General features: G+C 40.8%; 1 protein-coding gene across 3 annotated transcripts in view; it reads left to right on the top strand.

Annotated features, from left to right (window-relative positions):
- The first annotated feature begins 6,974 nt into the window (after nucleotides 1–6,974).
- The window catches only part of LOC139950635 (neprilysin-1-like), a 46,121-nt gene continuing 36,358 nt past the window's right edge, over nucleotides 6,975–16,737 (top strand). The window contains exon 1 of one of the 3 annotated variants that reach the window (XM_071949413.1): nucleotides 6,975–7,407. In XM_071949413.1, the coding sequence (XP_071805514.1) occupies nucleotides 7,404–7,407 (4 nt within the window). In that variant the 5' untranslated portion in view covers nucleotides 6,975–7,403. Of the gene's footprint in view, nucleotides 7,408–7,461; nucleotides 7,760–15,901; nucleotides 15,977–16,737 lie in introns of those variants that run through there. The other 2 variants (XM_071949412.1, XM_071949415.1) reach the window with 2 other exon arrangements.

Here is a 16,737-nt window from a genome sequence, read left to right as displayed (position 1 = left end):
AACAAAAACAAAACTACAGGATAACTCATTTTGTGCACTACATCACAATAGCCCCCTTTGTTGAATATTACAATAATAGACTGTGCAAGTTTTGCGCGCACCGGAGCGAGAAAACACGACAACTGAAGAACTTAATTTTTTTATGAATCAAATCTTTGCTTTAATTTTTTCTCAATGCCGAATCTGAACAACAAAAATACCCATACGAGCTTGTTTAAATTAGTTTTAGCTTTTTAAACTAATACACAATATTATCGGTTAAAGTCTATATATAGACAAAAGTAAAACTCTGGGACAAGGATGTTTGTTTGATCTTAAATGTTTTGAAACCCCATTTGTAAATCTACGCCCGAATGTGAAACTACTGAAAGCTGGTTTATACGCGGACGCACGATGGTCCGCAAGGGCGTTAGATAAACGCGTGACACATTTTAAAGAGGAAGCCGACGCCTAAGCGACAAATGAAAAGGCTTTCCACCCCGCGCGGCCAAAACAAGCGTCTGCGTAAGTTTCGTGATCAGAGATGGGCACAAATTCTTAATTTTTTACAAATAACCTGACCTGAGGTCAAGTTTAAATATCGGTTTTTCTTCGTTATTATGTTGACTGTATTTTTACTTTTATATTATGTTGTTAATTAGTATTACATTTTTAACAACATATGTCATTTTTATGGTCATAAACTATATTAAACTAAAGTAATGGACGAAACAAAATCTCCCCAACGTAAAACTCCATAAGGTTGGGACCACAATGGTCCCGGAAGTTCAAATGTGCGCGAGACTTGCACAGTCTATTATTATTTGAAAACAAACGATTTAAAACAAAAATCATGATAGGCCCGCGCCCTCATGCGGCGTCAAATGAAAAAGGTTTGAAAATATGTACACAAATACCTACAGGATTGGTTATAATCTAAAATAACAGCTTCTAATCTTACCTAATCCGAAAGTGATTATTGGTTTTAAACTTAAAAATACAACCAATGGCAATTCTTTACAGGTCTAGTGAACAAACACGTCCGCCATTAGAGTAATAATATTATACCACGAATGCGGTTACAAAATGGCGGACTGTGTTAGTTCATGAAGTAAAAGTAAAACCACACGATTTCGAGGCATTATTACTTTTGCGTATAAATAATATAAACATCTTTTCAACAACATCATTTCATAGCAAAATCTGTTATTAAAGCCCGAAGCGCAAAATCCAATGGCAAAGTGTCTCTTGATGACGGGTCTGTACGTAGACTTGATTTCAAGTCTGAGATCGCGATTATTTCTCTGCATCAGCCACCCAAAACGTAGACGGGCCCTTGTTTTTATCTGCAAGGATAAAGACAGATACCTGCTACTCAGATCCAGTGATTCCATTGGATTATTGGACAAAATGCACTGACTAAAAGCTAACGTATTTGGGTTTAGTAGTGGGTGCGTTCGTTTAGCTGCCCTGGTCTACCCCGCGGTGCTCACTCGGGTGAGCCCCTGACAAGAGCTGATCGAACGATGACACTCGCCCTCTCGTGGTGACGGCATGCACCTCTGGTCACCCCAAGTAATTCGCTCGTCACCAGCGCCTTGCTTTAACCAAAGGCACTGGGATGGGCAAACGTATCATGCACTGTCATTGTTTTAATAATGCGCAGTCCCATCATGCATCACACTCACACTGCACCATATTTCTATGCACTGTACGCATGACGTACTTCCTGAACAAGAATGTGCAAGCGATTAGCCCATCCCAGCGGTCCTGGATAGACTGGCCGCTGGGGCCGAGCGAACCCAAGTAAGTGACCCACTCCACAAGCAGGGCACTGGGGGCTCACCCGGGTGAGCCCCGTCAAAGCTATTCGAACGTACCGGGGCAGACCGGGGTCGACCCAGGGAAGCTAAACGAACGCACCCAGTGTTGATTGGTCTGAGGTCAACTCGACGACCAATCAAAACACAGATAATGAAAGCTTAACTTCGGTCCTCTGCTGTCCGCTTGTGTGGTATTATTTCATGCAGTACATACATGGGGATGTATTTGCATGTAATGTTGGTGTGGAATTTGACTGCGCATCTCCAGTGGGTGCGTTCGTTAAGCTTCCCTGGGTCGACCCGGGTCTGCCCCGCCGGTACGTTCGAATAGCTTTGACGGGCTCACCTGGGTCAGCCCCCAGTGCCCTGCTTGTGGAGTGTGTAACTTGGGGGGTGACCTGAGGTGCATGCCGTCACCACGAGAGGGCGAGTGTGATCGTTCGATTAGCTCTTGTCAGGGGCTCACACGAGTGAGCACAGGGGTACACCCAGGGAAGCGGTACACACAGGGGAGCTTAACGAACGCACCCAAATTGTCTCTACGTGAAAAGAATGTCGGTTAAAGGTGAATGTAAACGCCAGTTTGGAGACCGGTCTCTGGCGTTATTCACTAGCCTCGAAGTGTGTCGTCAGATGTTCAGGCTATGGCCCAGTTTCGCTCGTCCCCAGCGTCTTGCTTTAACCAAAGGCGCTGGGATGGGCAAACCTATCATGCACGCTCATTGGTTAATGCGCAGTCCCATCATGCATCACACTCACACTGCACCATATTTCTATGCACTGTACGCATGACGTACTTCCTGAACAAGAATCTGTGCAAGCTATTAGCCCATCCCAGCGGTCCTGGATAGACTGGCCGCTGGGGCCGAGCGAATGGCCCAGTCTACCCAAAACGGCACAACTGGTTAGCTATAATTCCACAAGAGGTCGATATTTCAGGCATTGGCTATACAAACTAAAAGCCACGAGCACAGACTTGGAACCAAGTCTATCATTACAGAACGTGCCTCGCTATATACCGTGACAAAATTAATTTTACGCATGTCTTTTTTATCGTTCTTTTGCGCAGAATTATGCCGAACTGCGAGGTTGTGACGATTAGCCTTTAAATCACCATCTGGAAAAGTCTTTTAGTCTGGGAACCTGTTTGCTCTAAAAAATTCTGGATAATCAATTAAACCGATTGGAAGTCGACAGCCTTAATAAGTTAGGAGTGATTTTCAGGGTTGAAGTAGAAGAAAATTTTGCCAAGAAACATACTTGATGTCATAAGGTCAGTAAACTTTCTCTCCCCGTTGGGAGATTCTTCAACGGTGGTCTTAGAAAAGAATTAAACATTAGGCTACGTGCCAAGATTATGGAAAATAGTGCTCAAATCGTTCGCTGAACACTGGGCCTATTTCATAAAGACTGTGAAGCATAACAATTTCCGATGAGCACCGTGAAAACCCAAAACTGGTTGCCGGCCAAAAATTACATAAACTTTACACTGTTGCAACTGGTGACCCACTTATTGTTTTGCTTTATAGCAAAACTTGACAAGCAGTTTATGTTCTGCTTAACAGCTTTTATTAAATTGGGCCCTGTGTATAATTAAATTCGTTGTTTGTAAAACCATTACAATCAAAACTCATGCTCACCAGAAGAGTTATAGTAGTGAACACATTGAGCCACTCCGAGAACACTGGGTCAGACATGATCCGAAATACGGGTCAAGCTGACCCTGAAAATAGTTAAGAACTAGCGGGATTTTAACTCGGATTTAGCGTCAGTTTGACACAACAAATCCGAGTCATACTGCTCCAGAAGCCGATTACACGAAACGCTAGGATTAATCCTACTTCGAGATAGGACGAGTAACCCGTCCTAACTTAGGATGGGTTCACTGATTTCAAACGTCTATGGTTACGGAGCTTATACTCGTCCTCAGTCCTAAGATTAATCCGAAGTTAGAAAGAGTTTGGTGAAATCGACGGCAGGCCCCATGCATTTCAGTTCTGGGTAAATTCTGTCCTGGGTAAATTCAAATATCCCTGGAAGTTTAGAGGTGTTTGAGGAGGGGGGGGTCGGGACGTGGAAGGGGGGGTCGGGACGTGGAGGGGGGGTCGGGACATGGAGGTGGGGGTCGGGACGTGGAGGGGGGTCGGGACGTGGTGGGGGGTCGGGACGTGGATGGGGTGGTCGGGAAGTGAAGGGGAGGAGGGGGGTCGGGACGTGGTGGGGGTCGGGACGTGGATGGGGTGGTCGGGAAGTGAAGGGGAGGAGGGGGGTCGGGACGTGCGGAGGGGGGTCGGGACGTGGAGGGGGATCGGGACGTGGAGGGGAGATCGGGACGTGGAGGGGAGGAGGGGGGTCGGGACGTGGAGGGGGGGGTCGGCGTGGAGGGGGTAGTCGGGACTTGGAGGAGGCGTCGGGATGTGGAGGGGGGGTCGGGACGTGGAGTGGGCGTCAGGATGTGGAGGGGGGTGTGAGGGCAAGCAATCCCCTTTGAGGCTTAAGTTACACATTCCCCACACACTGATGGGTAACATTCAGCTCCCCTACAGTGAGCACGTACTCAGATCCAATCTACGACTCTGGAGGTAAAACACATCAAACCATTATCACGCCCTTCTCGATCTGCGCTGAGGGATTAATAAAATACACCCCCGGATGTTTTCGCTTAAAGGCACTGGACGCTTTTGGTAATTACTCAAAATAATTGTTAGCATAAAAACTTACTTAGTATGAGTAATGGAGAGCTGTTGATAGTATCAAACGTGTGAGAAACAGCTCCCTCTGAACGTAGTTTTTTAGGAAGAAGTAATTTCTCACAAAAATATTTCAATTGAATTCGATACCTCAGCTGAGGTCTTCTGTGCGACAAGGGTGTTTTTTCTTCCATTATTCTCTCGCAACTTCGACGACCAAAAATGAGTTCAAATGTTCATAGGTTGGTTCATTTTGTTTCGTGCATTATATTACGTAGAGATACACCAAGTGAGAAGACTGCTCTTTGTCAATATTACCAAAGTTGTCCAGTGTCTTTAAAACAAATTGCAAAAATTAACTCATTCCATACTTGAAATGCTCCAGAATGTTTACACACATGTGGTGTATAGCATGCAGCCCTCTAACCACCCAACTGAATACCGTTATAATGGACGGCTGCTTGCTATTAAGAGATATTATCAGGCTTCTAAGCATGGGTAAAACCCGCAGGAGGATCCAAAGCGATTGAACCCGATTAACCCTACAGTAATAGAAGTAATAAATAATCTGGAAATAGTGCAAAGGCCCCCTAGAAAGGAAGTTTAAATAAATAACAACGGGAGGAAAGAAAAGACAAGCAATGTTGGAAATGTACGCCAGTCAACTCAGCGCTGGGCCGGTGGGAGTTCATGCAAAGACCACACTACTACTAACTAAACGACTTTAAACTGCACGTATCGGACTCATGTGAAACTATCTGTCTATCCAGTCACGTAAGCACAACGGTAAGCACAACGTTTTTTTTTTTTTTTTTCGAAATGGCCAATACATTCGAAATGGCCAATATATCCCCAATTAAAACGAAAGAGAGCACAAAAAAAGCTAATACATTATTACGGTGACTATTTCTCAACAGGAAACAAAACGATTGATAACAGGGTGGCCGACTTTATATCTAGAGGTAGATACAAGTCAGTTGGTAGAATACCATCACCTTAATCCAGAAGATACAAAACAAGTTAAAATCTTGCGCCCAAAAGGTTTTCCCATGGCATCTATATTGTTTTAAACTTGGCACTGGTACGAGAAAAGTGAAGTTAGCTGAGAGCCACCAGTATCCAAGTTGGTTTACAGAAGCTGAGATTTACATGTATAGTTGCCATACGGAATATTGTACTGTATTATGTTTTATTCCAAACTGGAACACACCCCCATAACTCTGGAGAGGTTAACAATATTATAAAAACAAAATACATTGAATGAATAAGTCATACGGAAAGTAATTTAACTTAGAACAAAAACAAATAATCACACAGTTTGATTTTCTTTTGACGCAGTAAATAAAAAGACGTACTTGGCAACGCAAATAATATTAGCTTCTTTGGGAGTGTCCATCAAAAACTTAAACCTGTCTTCCCTGCCAAGAGCTTCAAAGCCTTTGTAATGATCAATAATATAAGCCAACATAATATTCCTTAGGTCTTTGTTATAGGGGCAATCAAGAAGAAAATGGATTTCTGTTTCAACATCAAGGTGACAATGCGGGCAAATTCTTGCGCCCAAAAAGTTATCAAGACAGATAACACTATAATATATTGTGCTTGTTTGCCTCTCTATAATCGTTTTGTATGCTTTTATGCCAGTGTCAAGTCTAATAAAACTAAAACTAATACATCGTCGTCGTCGTCATCGTCGTCGTCGTCATCGTCGTCGTCGTCGTTGTCGTCGTGTCGTTGTCGTCGTCGTTATCGTCATCATCATCGTCGTCATCGTCATCGTCATCGTCGTCGTCTTTATCGTCATCGTCATCGTCGTCGTCGTCATCGTCGTCGTCGTTATCGTCATCGTCTTCGCGTCGTTGTCGTCGTCGTCGCTGCTGCTTCTGCTGTTGTTGTTGTTGTTGATGATGTTTTTGATGTTGTTGTGCTGTCTGTTGTTGCTTTTTGTTTGTTGCAAGTTTCTTACCAACCAAAATGACCTCTTCCGACCCCTTTCAGAGTCTTACTCATCTTTCTCATAGCCTTTGAGATTTTTGTTTTTTTTAATGACATTTTCATATATTTTCTTGAATGAACACATCTTTTTCCATAAACCATAGGTCCAAAAAAACATTTTCTTGAAAGAAAATCTCTCGAACACAATTTGTATTCTTTGCACCGAACTCAGCAGCCGATCTCGTTCGGAAATAATCAAATTCTAGCCAGGAAATGTCAAGTTCACTCGTTTCATAATGCATCGCGCGTAATAAAAAAAAAACTTCCCCGACAACACACAAAAAAAAGAGCCCGCAATCGACTTCATTGCCGATGCGTAAATTATTCTACACTTATGTTGCGACTTAGGGGTAGCAATACGTCGTACTGTGTCTATTTACAGGTGCCTCAGATTCACTCGGTAGCGTTGAGACGCACTAGACCACCGATGTGTAGAGCAGCGTGTTACACGAGAATACTAATGCATCAACCTTAGTAGTGTGTGCACATTTTTATATAGATTTGCCACCTCGTACCTCTCGCTTCCTATTTCAGTAACGACCCGTGCCCCTTCGCGGTTGGGTGTTTACTAGCTGCTATCTCCCCCCCATCAGTGACGTGCCAGAGTGCCCGCAGGGGAGAGAGGTTGGAGTAAATACCCATCTTTGTTGATATCCGCAAGTGAAAATTCCTTTTACTATTTCCAGTAGAGGTTGGGGAGTTTTTTAAACGGATCTTTTGAAGAAGAAAAAAAATAACTCCAGCTACCTGACTGCTGTGTGCTGCTGCTGAGTGGACGATTCTGTACGTCTTTTACCCGCGTCAGGTCTAACAGCGTGGTGGTCCGATCTCTATCAACCAGAAACCCGCAGGAAGTCATTTCTTAGATAAAACGTCTAATTCCACTTGACAGTGTCATAGCTATCTCCAGATCACCATGGGTAAGTCCTATGGAATTATGTGTGTGTGTCTTGCTTCCTTGTAGAGAAATAACTTGAATGGAAAATTGGTATCCAGCATTTTGTGTGTCTCTCTTCTGCCTTGAATTATTTATGTACGTATAGCCGGCTCCTCAACGACGGGTGTCGCTCGTACTTTCTGTTTGAATACACTTTAGACATCATGACTGAAGTACAGGGGGTGTTGTGATGTTGACGTCGACCGTCTTCTTCTTCTTACGACCACGGATCTTCTCTTAGTCTTTAAGAAACTCATCATCAACCCAAGGAACAAACAGGGAATCACAAGCACCATCACAGAACATGACGTATCATCGAGCGGAAACTTCAAATGGTCAGTTTTGCTTTAAAATAGACCGAACCTATTTCTGTTTCACTTCATGGCAGGCTGGTTTGTGAATCAATGTTTGTGATTTGGGTAGAATTTTAGTTGTAGTCCTAAGTGTGCACATCACCTAGTCAGATTGTTGTTTGTTTGTAATTGTATATTGTTTGCATCGATTGTCATATATTTTGTATTTGCCAATAGACATGCCACCTTAATTGTTTTCAAAAAGGTTTACCAACCTCGTCCTCTCCAGTGCATTTCTTGGCAGGCAAGATTTTACCCTGGGCCAAATTTCATAGAGCTGCTTTGTAGCATGGAGGTAGGGCACTGGACACCTTTGGTTATTTGCAAAGACCAGTCTGTGAAAATTTGAACTCAATTGGTCGTCGAAGTTGCGAGAGAATAATGGAAGAAAAACACCCTTGTCGCACAAGTTGTGTGCTTTCAGATGCTTGATTTCGGGACCTCAGCTGAGGTCTCGAATTCAATTCAAATAATTATTTTATTGCAAAATTACTTCTTTCTCAAAAACTACGTTACTTCAGAGGGAGCCGTTTCTCACAATGTTGTATACAATATAAGTCTATAAAAGTTGTCCCAAGGTCGCATGAGCAATCTTACTTTTTGTGTCATAATTACCACACGGGTTAAAATGACACTGAAAGAGTTTTGAGGTTTGCCTCATTTTCACATTAAACGTTACTGATGTACAAATCACATAAGAAGAACATAAGATGATTTGTTTGTCTTCACTGAGCTGTGTACAAATTGTGCCTGCAGGGAGTACAGGCTGTTTCGTAACCACATTACGTCACAGGTCAAACCTTCAACTTGTTCATAGCATGGAGGTAATTTCTACCTCCATGTTCATAGTGGGAGGTTTGCGATGTGCACGGGAGATGCCAACACTTTTCAGAAAATCTGTGACCGAAATGTAAAGTCGAAAAGTGGCAGTAATCACAGTTTAATTTAGCGGGGTCAGATAGGGGAAGATGTTTGGTGGAATTAGATAATTGGATTTGGAATTTGGCACAGAATCATAATAATGTCACGAGAAACATTGATGAATAGTTTCCCATAGCTGTCAGTGGTCAAATGTCCCTTGTCCATCATTTTTTGTTGTTTGTCTGTCTGTTCCTTGCTCTATCGCCTGTCCAACAGGGAAACAAGTACAAATGCTTTTTGTTTCGCTACTTCCTGCATGCCAACACTTGTTTAAAGGCAGTGGACACTATGGTAATATTGTCAAAGACTAGCCTTCACAGTTGGTGTATCTCAACATATGCATAAAATAACAAACCTGTGAAAATTTGAGCTCAATCGGTCATCAAAGTTGCGAGATAATAATGAAAGAAGAAAACACCCTTGTCACACGAAGTTTTGTGCGTTAAGATGGTTGTTTTCGAGACCTCATGTTCTAAACTTGAGGTCTCGAAATCAAATTCCCGGAAAATTACTTCTTTTTTTCAAAACTATGGCACTTCAGAGGGAGCTGTTTCTCACAATGTGTTATACCACCAACCTCTCCCCATTACTTGTCACCAAGAAAGGTGTTATGCTAATAATTATTTTGAGTAATTACCAATAGTGTCCACTGCCTTTAATTCAATTGTATAATGTATTGCTACACTACAATGTGAACACGGCATGCTGTTGTAGGCAGTATTAAAAAATCATTTTCGTCTATAATACCTATCTATATCTAATATATTTTGCCTATTAGTCTACCAAAGAGGTAGAGAAATAGCCAGTCACAGATTTGAATGTTGAAAAAAGTATAGTGAATTAAAAAAAAAATCGAAGTCAAATTGGCTGCTATTTGTTGTTATTCAAGAATCATAATTCTTTTCAAATGACAAAATCTGCAATGGACTGCCTTTTGCATGAAAAACTTTGACCGTAGCTCTGTCTGGGTGCCTTGTCATTGGTTGTATGTATCATAAAATGGACAATCCAACATCAATCTGTCGTACTAAAATAATATAAAAACCAGCATGGTTAAATCCGGCCATTGCGTGAAAGTGGTGGTCCATTAAAAATGGAATCCAATTGTGAGCTTTCGAAACGTATTCAAGCTTTTTAGTTCACTTCAGTTATAATCAAACTCTCATTTGTTTCCATACTTCATTCAAAACAATACATACCCAAACAAATTTTAATTGAAGAAGTTACTTCAAAAATGCATTTTTGTACAATGTAAATACTTTATGGGCTTTCCCCATAGGTAATGTCTATGATTCCTAAATGTCTTTAACTTTTCTTGTTAAAAAACAATGTTGGTGCACCCCACGATGTCTATCATGAGCATAGAAAAAAATATAAAGTAAACAGAAGAACGCACGGGGACAGACATGTTGAACCTGTCATTAAGAAACAAATGGAGAACAACAAATTATTAATTAGAAGGTAACCAAAATTTATCATATGCTGAACATTAAATAAGTTTTAAGAGGCATTTTCTAAAAGCGCCCAACAATTTCAACCCCCCCCCCCCCAAATAAAAAAAATAAAAAAACCCAAGTACATTTCCTAAAGTCACCACACAATGTCTATGTTATGCAATTGTTAAAGCACAGACAAACCATAGAGACAAACATAGGAACAAGATAGTCCAGACAGACAGGTTTTACAAGGTTTTACAAAAATAGAATGCTGAAATTAAATAGTACATGCCTAGACGTCGTATGCATTAGAGATGTTGGATCGCATGTTTATTGTAAGAGGGGAAGTCATGTGGAAAACAGAGCTGCGTCTGCAGCCACCTGCTTGTAAATTTGGAATAATCTCAGCAGCTTTAAAACCTCGACAAATTACACCTTGTACGTACAATCTTGAAAGGTGGACAATGCTGTTGTAAATCCGTTGGTCCCATGTGTTGTGTAACCATAGAGAAATGTGTAACACATGTAAAAGAACCCTGGGGTGGATTTCTCAAGTTAGGACGAGTTACTCTTCTTAACTTAGGACTAGCCTTAAGTTTTCAGTATCTCCTAGGACTAGTCCTAAGTTAGGACTAGTCCTATAACTCTTTGTGAAATCGACCCCAGTGCACTTATCGAAAAGAGAAGGGTTCGCCCGTTGTTCATAGCTGTGGCTGCTAAATACGCAGTAGCACCTTGTAAACCCTTATAAGGTGCTACATAATTGGGACTCAGAGTTCTTCAATAACCTCTCTTTCTGTATAAATGTATATGTACTAAGCGCGTTGAGTATCTGTTGGTAGAAACGTGCGCTGAAGACTTCGATATCTTTGTTACTATTTACATGGATATCCATTGGACTGCAGTCGGTTGTGAACTGTGATGACACTGGTTGCCATCCAGTCCACCACTTGGCACTGGGTCTATTTTTTCCTCCATGGTCCTGCCGAAAAAGATAAATGTCCTTGGAAGTAATTATATTTGACCAACAACCTTCTTATAATTATTTGTAAGTGATTTGTCGAATGTTGGTCCATAGTTTATAAAAATCAAAAAATCTGGTAAAAATGGGCACGCGTAGTCGGGTACTTTTATCTGGGGAATCAAAGGTTGTTCGGATCATTGGCAAGATCGAAATAATATTAGTTAGCGTTTGTTCACCATACCATAGAGCAAGGAACAGAGCCATACTATTTACACACTTGCATCGATGATCATAGTGGAAAACCTCCCTTGAAATTTCATTGCCTGCAAGGCTATAGATTTTGCGAATGAGTAGACTAAATAAATTAGTCTTGATCTCGTGAGTGCTAAACCTGATGTTTCATGAGACCAGTTTAGTTTTCCTCGAGAACTGCTATAGAGATTACTCTACTCAAGACTCAAGACCAGTGAAAACATCACAAGGTTTGTTTTCACTATTCTTGCGTGACTCTGATGACCGATTGAGCTTAATAAATTTTCACAGGTTTGTTATAACATGTATACCTTTTTTTGATCACACAAAGTTATGGATACTGTTCTTGTAGAATTGCCAACTTGCTCGCGTGGTTAAATGTCAATCTTGATTTATCCAACAAATGTATACAAAAAAATTCATGATTTTGCAATGTGTCCTTAAAGGCAGTGGACACTATTGGTAATTACTCAAAATATTTATCATCATAAAACCTTTCTTGATTACGAGTGATGGGGAGAGGTTGATAGTATGAAACATTGTGAGAAACAGCTCCTTCTGAAGTGACGTAGTTTTCGAGAAAGAAGTAACTTTCCATGAATTTGATTTCGAGACCTCAAGTTTAGAAATTGTGTTTTTTCTTTCATTATTATCTCGCAACTTCTACGACCGATTGAGCTCAAATTTTCACAGGTTTGTTATTTTATGCATACAAATTATTTTGAGATACACCAAGTGAGAAGACTTGTCTTTGACATTTACCAATAGTGTCCACTGTCTTTAAAGGCACTGGACACTATCGGTAATTAATCACTCGAAATAATTGTTAGCATAAAAACTTACTCGGTAAACGAGTGGAGAGCTTTTGATAGTGTAAAACATTGTAAGAAACGGCTCCTTCTGAAGTAACGTAGTTTTTGCGAAAGAAGTAATTATTTCTCACTTAAACTCTTGAATTTTAGAGACCTCAGAATTAGATTTTGAGGTCTCGAAAATCAAGCGTCTGAAAGCACACAACTTGTGCGATAAGGGCGTTTTTACTTCCATTATTACCTCGCACTTTCGACGACCAATTGAGCTCAAATTTTCACAGGTTTGTTGTTATTTTATGCATTTGTTGAAATAAACCAAGTGAGAAGATTAGTCTTTTACAACAAAGGTGTCCAGTGTCTTTAACAACAGCCATACTCTCTGGGAAAGTAAAAAAAGTGAAACTTTCACTCTATTGTCCGAGTGGTGTCAGTTTCACTCCTTTGAGAGTGAAAGTCAATCCGTGTTCCTCTTTTGGAGTGAAATTGGAACAAACTTCACATCAAAATAAGTACCCGTCTTTTCACTCTAAAAAGAGTTGTCCGCCATATGGCTCTTTGCAAGATGCCATAGCCGATACCCGATTGCCGCTAGAATTCATCACTAGTGCGATGAGAAAACTATGCTCCAAAATAGAAGTACTACACCCCGTTATCCCCCATATGGCTCTTTGCAAGAGTATGCCATAGCCGATAGCCGATAGCCGCTAGAATTCATCACTATACTGCGATGATAAAACTATGCTCCAAAATAGAAGTACTTCACCCCCAAGGTTTATCAATCCTGTCCTGTCATTCATCGTGTTTGGTTTGGTATCCTGGGTTCAAAGATGACCCAAACAGAGCAAGAACGGGGGCTTAATACTCCGTTCACTGAGTGGAGGGAACTGTCTGTGCCGCATTCTATTCTGTCAGGTTTTTGTTTGTTCTCCTTCTATTCTGTCAGTTAGTCTGGGGAGGGGCGGGGAAAAATCATTTAGATGTGGTGTTTGAAAGGCTCGAACGGCTTGAGAGAATATAGAATGAACTCAGTGAACCTGGTGATTGAAATACTTGGATTTTTTACCCAAACATTGACTTGGGTATTGGCTCTGGATTGAGATTCGGCCCTGGCCTGGGCTTCTTCATCAATTTTGGAGCAGTGAACCAAACCACAGAACCAATTTTGAAAACCAATTTTGAACGAAACTACCGAGTCAGGACTCAAGGCACAATGTTCACAACAACAGGTTTTTTTCCTTTTTTTTTTTACCGTGATTGCTTCTTTCTGCGCGGTGTTTCAGTTGTCAACAGTAAACGGATTCTGGATGGTCTCCAGACACTCTTCTCAAACATTCTCAAACATCAAACCACCTACCAAAGACAATGGATGAAGTCTAGGCTCAGAAAAAATAAATGATTGCATATCACATTGATCTTTTGTCAATAACAGAGTAATTTTGCATTATTGCCATAGACCTAACAGTGACGTCATCACACCGCCATTTTGAATCTGACATTTCAACTCTAGCGGCGGATTTTACACCAGTCCCCACCACACTTAAGTTGCTTTATAGTTTGTACGGGTGTTAAATCTCGTTTCGATGTATAGCATACACGTATGTCAATGCACACGACGTCCTTAAATATAAATGTGTGAAAAGTTGACATCTATGGTATTATATCGTTACCTTTTCTTTGTCAACCAAGATACCAGCGACTTGTTTATACGAACAACTTCCCAAAACCAAAACACAAAGCCAGGACTTTCAACATGTACAATGTTCACAGCAAAAGTTGTTTTTTAAAATTCCCTAATTGCTAAAATTCCCTGATTGCTAAAATTCCCTGATTGCTTCGTTTGAGCATAGAGTAAATATCATTTCCTTTCAATTTCGTACGCACATTCGCTAGCATCATTCTCCACAGTGTGAGAGCAGCATAACGCAACAAGGTTTTTTCCTTTCGTTTCTTGCAACTTCGATGACCAGCTAAGCCAACATTTTCACAGGTTTTTTATTTGATGCATAATGTTGGTAAACACCAAGTGAGAATACTGGTCTTTGACAATTTTACCAAAACGTGTACAGTGCCTATAAAGGCAGTGGATACTATTGGTAATTACTCAAAATATTACTTAGCATGTAACCTTACTTGGTAACGAGTAATCGGGAGCTGTTGATGGTATAAAACATTGTGAAACGGCTCCCTCTGAAGTAACGTATAGTTTTCGAGAAAGAAGTAATTTTCCACGAATTTGATTTCGATACCTCAGAATTAAATTTTGAGGTCTCGAAATCAAGCATCTGAAAGCACACTCGTGTGACAAGGGTGTTTTGTCTTCCATTACTATCTCGCAACTTTGACGATAAATGAGCTCAAATTTTCACAGGCTTGTTTTTTATGCATATTATGTTGAGATACACTAAGTGAGAAGACTGGTCTTTGACAATTTCCATAGGTGTCTAGTGTCTTTAAGCAGCAGACAGTTCGAACGGACGTTGCACCTTCAGCTTGAACTCCCTCCCTGCCGTAAGGTTCTCTTTCCTAATGAGGAAGTGCCATGGGGGGTTTGTGAACATTCTTCGGGGGCTTGTATGTATTTGGATCTTCAGCCAAGACAAACATCAGAATATAAACACAGACGTATGCGTTCGTGTCACTCAAGTTCGATTGACAGAATTAGACGTCAATGGGTTTATTATTTTTGCAAATTCAAAAGACAACATCTAGAATGTTCAATATCGCGTTTAAATGTTTTCGCTCAATGATGCAAACTGTTTAACAGCAGCACAAGTTTTTAATAAAGTTAAAATACGGTACGCCGTATGGCTGATATCATAAACCGGCCCGAGAGGGCGTCTTTGACATGACAGAACTTTATGCACTGCAAAGCCTAGTGAGGTAATTTTTTCTAGAATAGTAGATTCACATTCACTGGGTTTTGTCTTCAGAAAAATGCCAAACAATCTGTGACCATTTCATGAAACTCGATGCTTTAGAGAAAACAATGTAGTTAATGGTTTGCAATTGAATTAAGCAATGTTTATATGGGGTTTTTAATGTCGATATTCTCGATGTTTGACAGTTTCTCATATTGAGGTTTGCTTATGGAGGATTATAACTATTGAAAGATTAAAACTACAAATTATTTGACATAGATCATGTAACTTTATACTTTTACAACAAGATTGGCCCTTTTGCATTCCAGGGCCTCTCTGGAAGGCAATATACTGCACCGGCCATGCCAGAAGGGTAATTTGGCCATAATGGGCAGTTTAGTCAATGGGCAATGTTCAAGAGTTATACAAATATCAGTTGAACAAGCTTTCAGATGTGCCCCTTTCTTCATATCAAAAGTTGGTAAAGATCAGATTGTGCAATCTCAATATTATTGCATCAATTTTGCTTCTGTGTGCCTGCAGGAAATCAAGGCTCTGTGGCTTTTGTTCTCTTGCAAACAGGTGATGTCATAGCCATAGTTTTATTCAAAACACAATTTCCTCTTAGAAAGCGATTATTTTTGTCATATCCCGCTCATTACGTAATCACGATTATTTGCAGTCACGGGGGTGCTATATCTCCTTATGGTATATCAGGAGGTCATATTATTGCGCACTGGTGCAAACTTTTAGAATTTCCCGTTAGATCCATTTGTAAACACACAACTTCATGTCTGTATTCATTAGGCCTTGTGTCCATAGATCCAACATCTCTGAACTATCATTTAACTCGGGAGACAAATGTTAACTCACAGACACCAAACGTACCTAGTCATCAAAATGCTCCAGCCATGCGCACGAGCGCTTTGACAGCGCCCCCAGCGGGTTACCGGCAGGTTGCACGTAACGTAATCGCTGAAGTTATCAGTTTTAATTTTTAGGAAAACAATGCGTCCGTTTTTTATCTTAGCAGGGAGGACTGGACAACCATTGCATGGGAAGCTTTGAATTGCGTATGATTTGGCGAATGTTAAAGGCACTATACACGTTTGGTAATTGTGACCAGTATTCTCACTTGGTGTATCCCAAAATATGAACAAACCTGTGAAAGTTTGGGCTCATTGGTGATCGAAGTTGCAAGAGAATAATGATAGGAAAAACACCCTTTTGCACAGAATTCTGTGTGCATTCAGATGCATAAATAAAAGTCTTTAGCTGAAGTCTTTTATTATCTGAGTGTCTTTAAGGTGTTTGTTTGGTATTTAAGTCGTGCACTATACTATAAATGACAGCTTACAACTTGGCTTTTCACAAATTATATCTAATACGTTTCCTGGTATGGTCAAATCTGCCCCAAAATAGGACCTAGCTTCTATTACAGATACGACAAAATTACCGAAGAAATTGTCACCTCCTCCCAGGACGGAAACCTGCGGGTGTATATTCCACAGTTGTTTATCTTATCCTGTTGCTACAGTTATTTTTCTCCATTTCCGTTTGTAATGACACAATCGAAGATAACTGAGTTAACTGTTTCATCCACTCGCCTACAACTCTCGGCAAGCATCGATCTAGTGAGAACTTCCACCATCAAAATATTTTGACTGTGCGCACATTTTCCACGTGTTTTTGTCCGGCGGTTGCCGCCCGGCTCAAA

This window comes from Asterias amurensis, chromosome 18, assembly GCF_032118995.1.
Source record: "Asterias amurensis chromosome 18, ASM3211899v1".
Taxonomy (NCBI): Eukaryota; Metazoa; Echinodermata; class Asteroidea; order Forcipulatida; family Asteriidae; genus Asterias; species Asterias amurensis.
The sequence above is the reverse complement of the archived record's forward strand: the minus strand, read 5'-3'. Positions and strand labels throughout refer to the sequence as shown.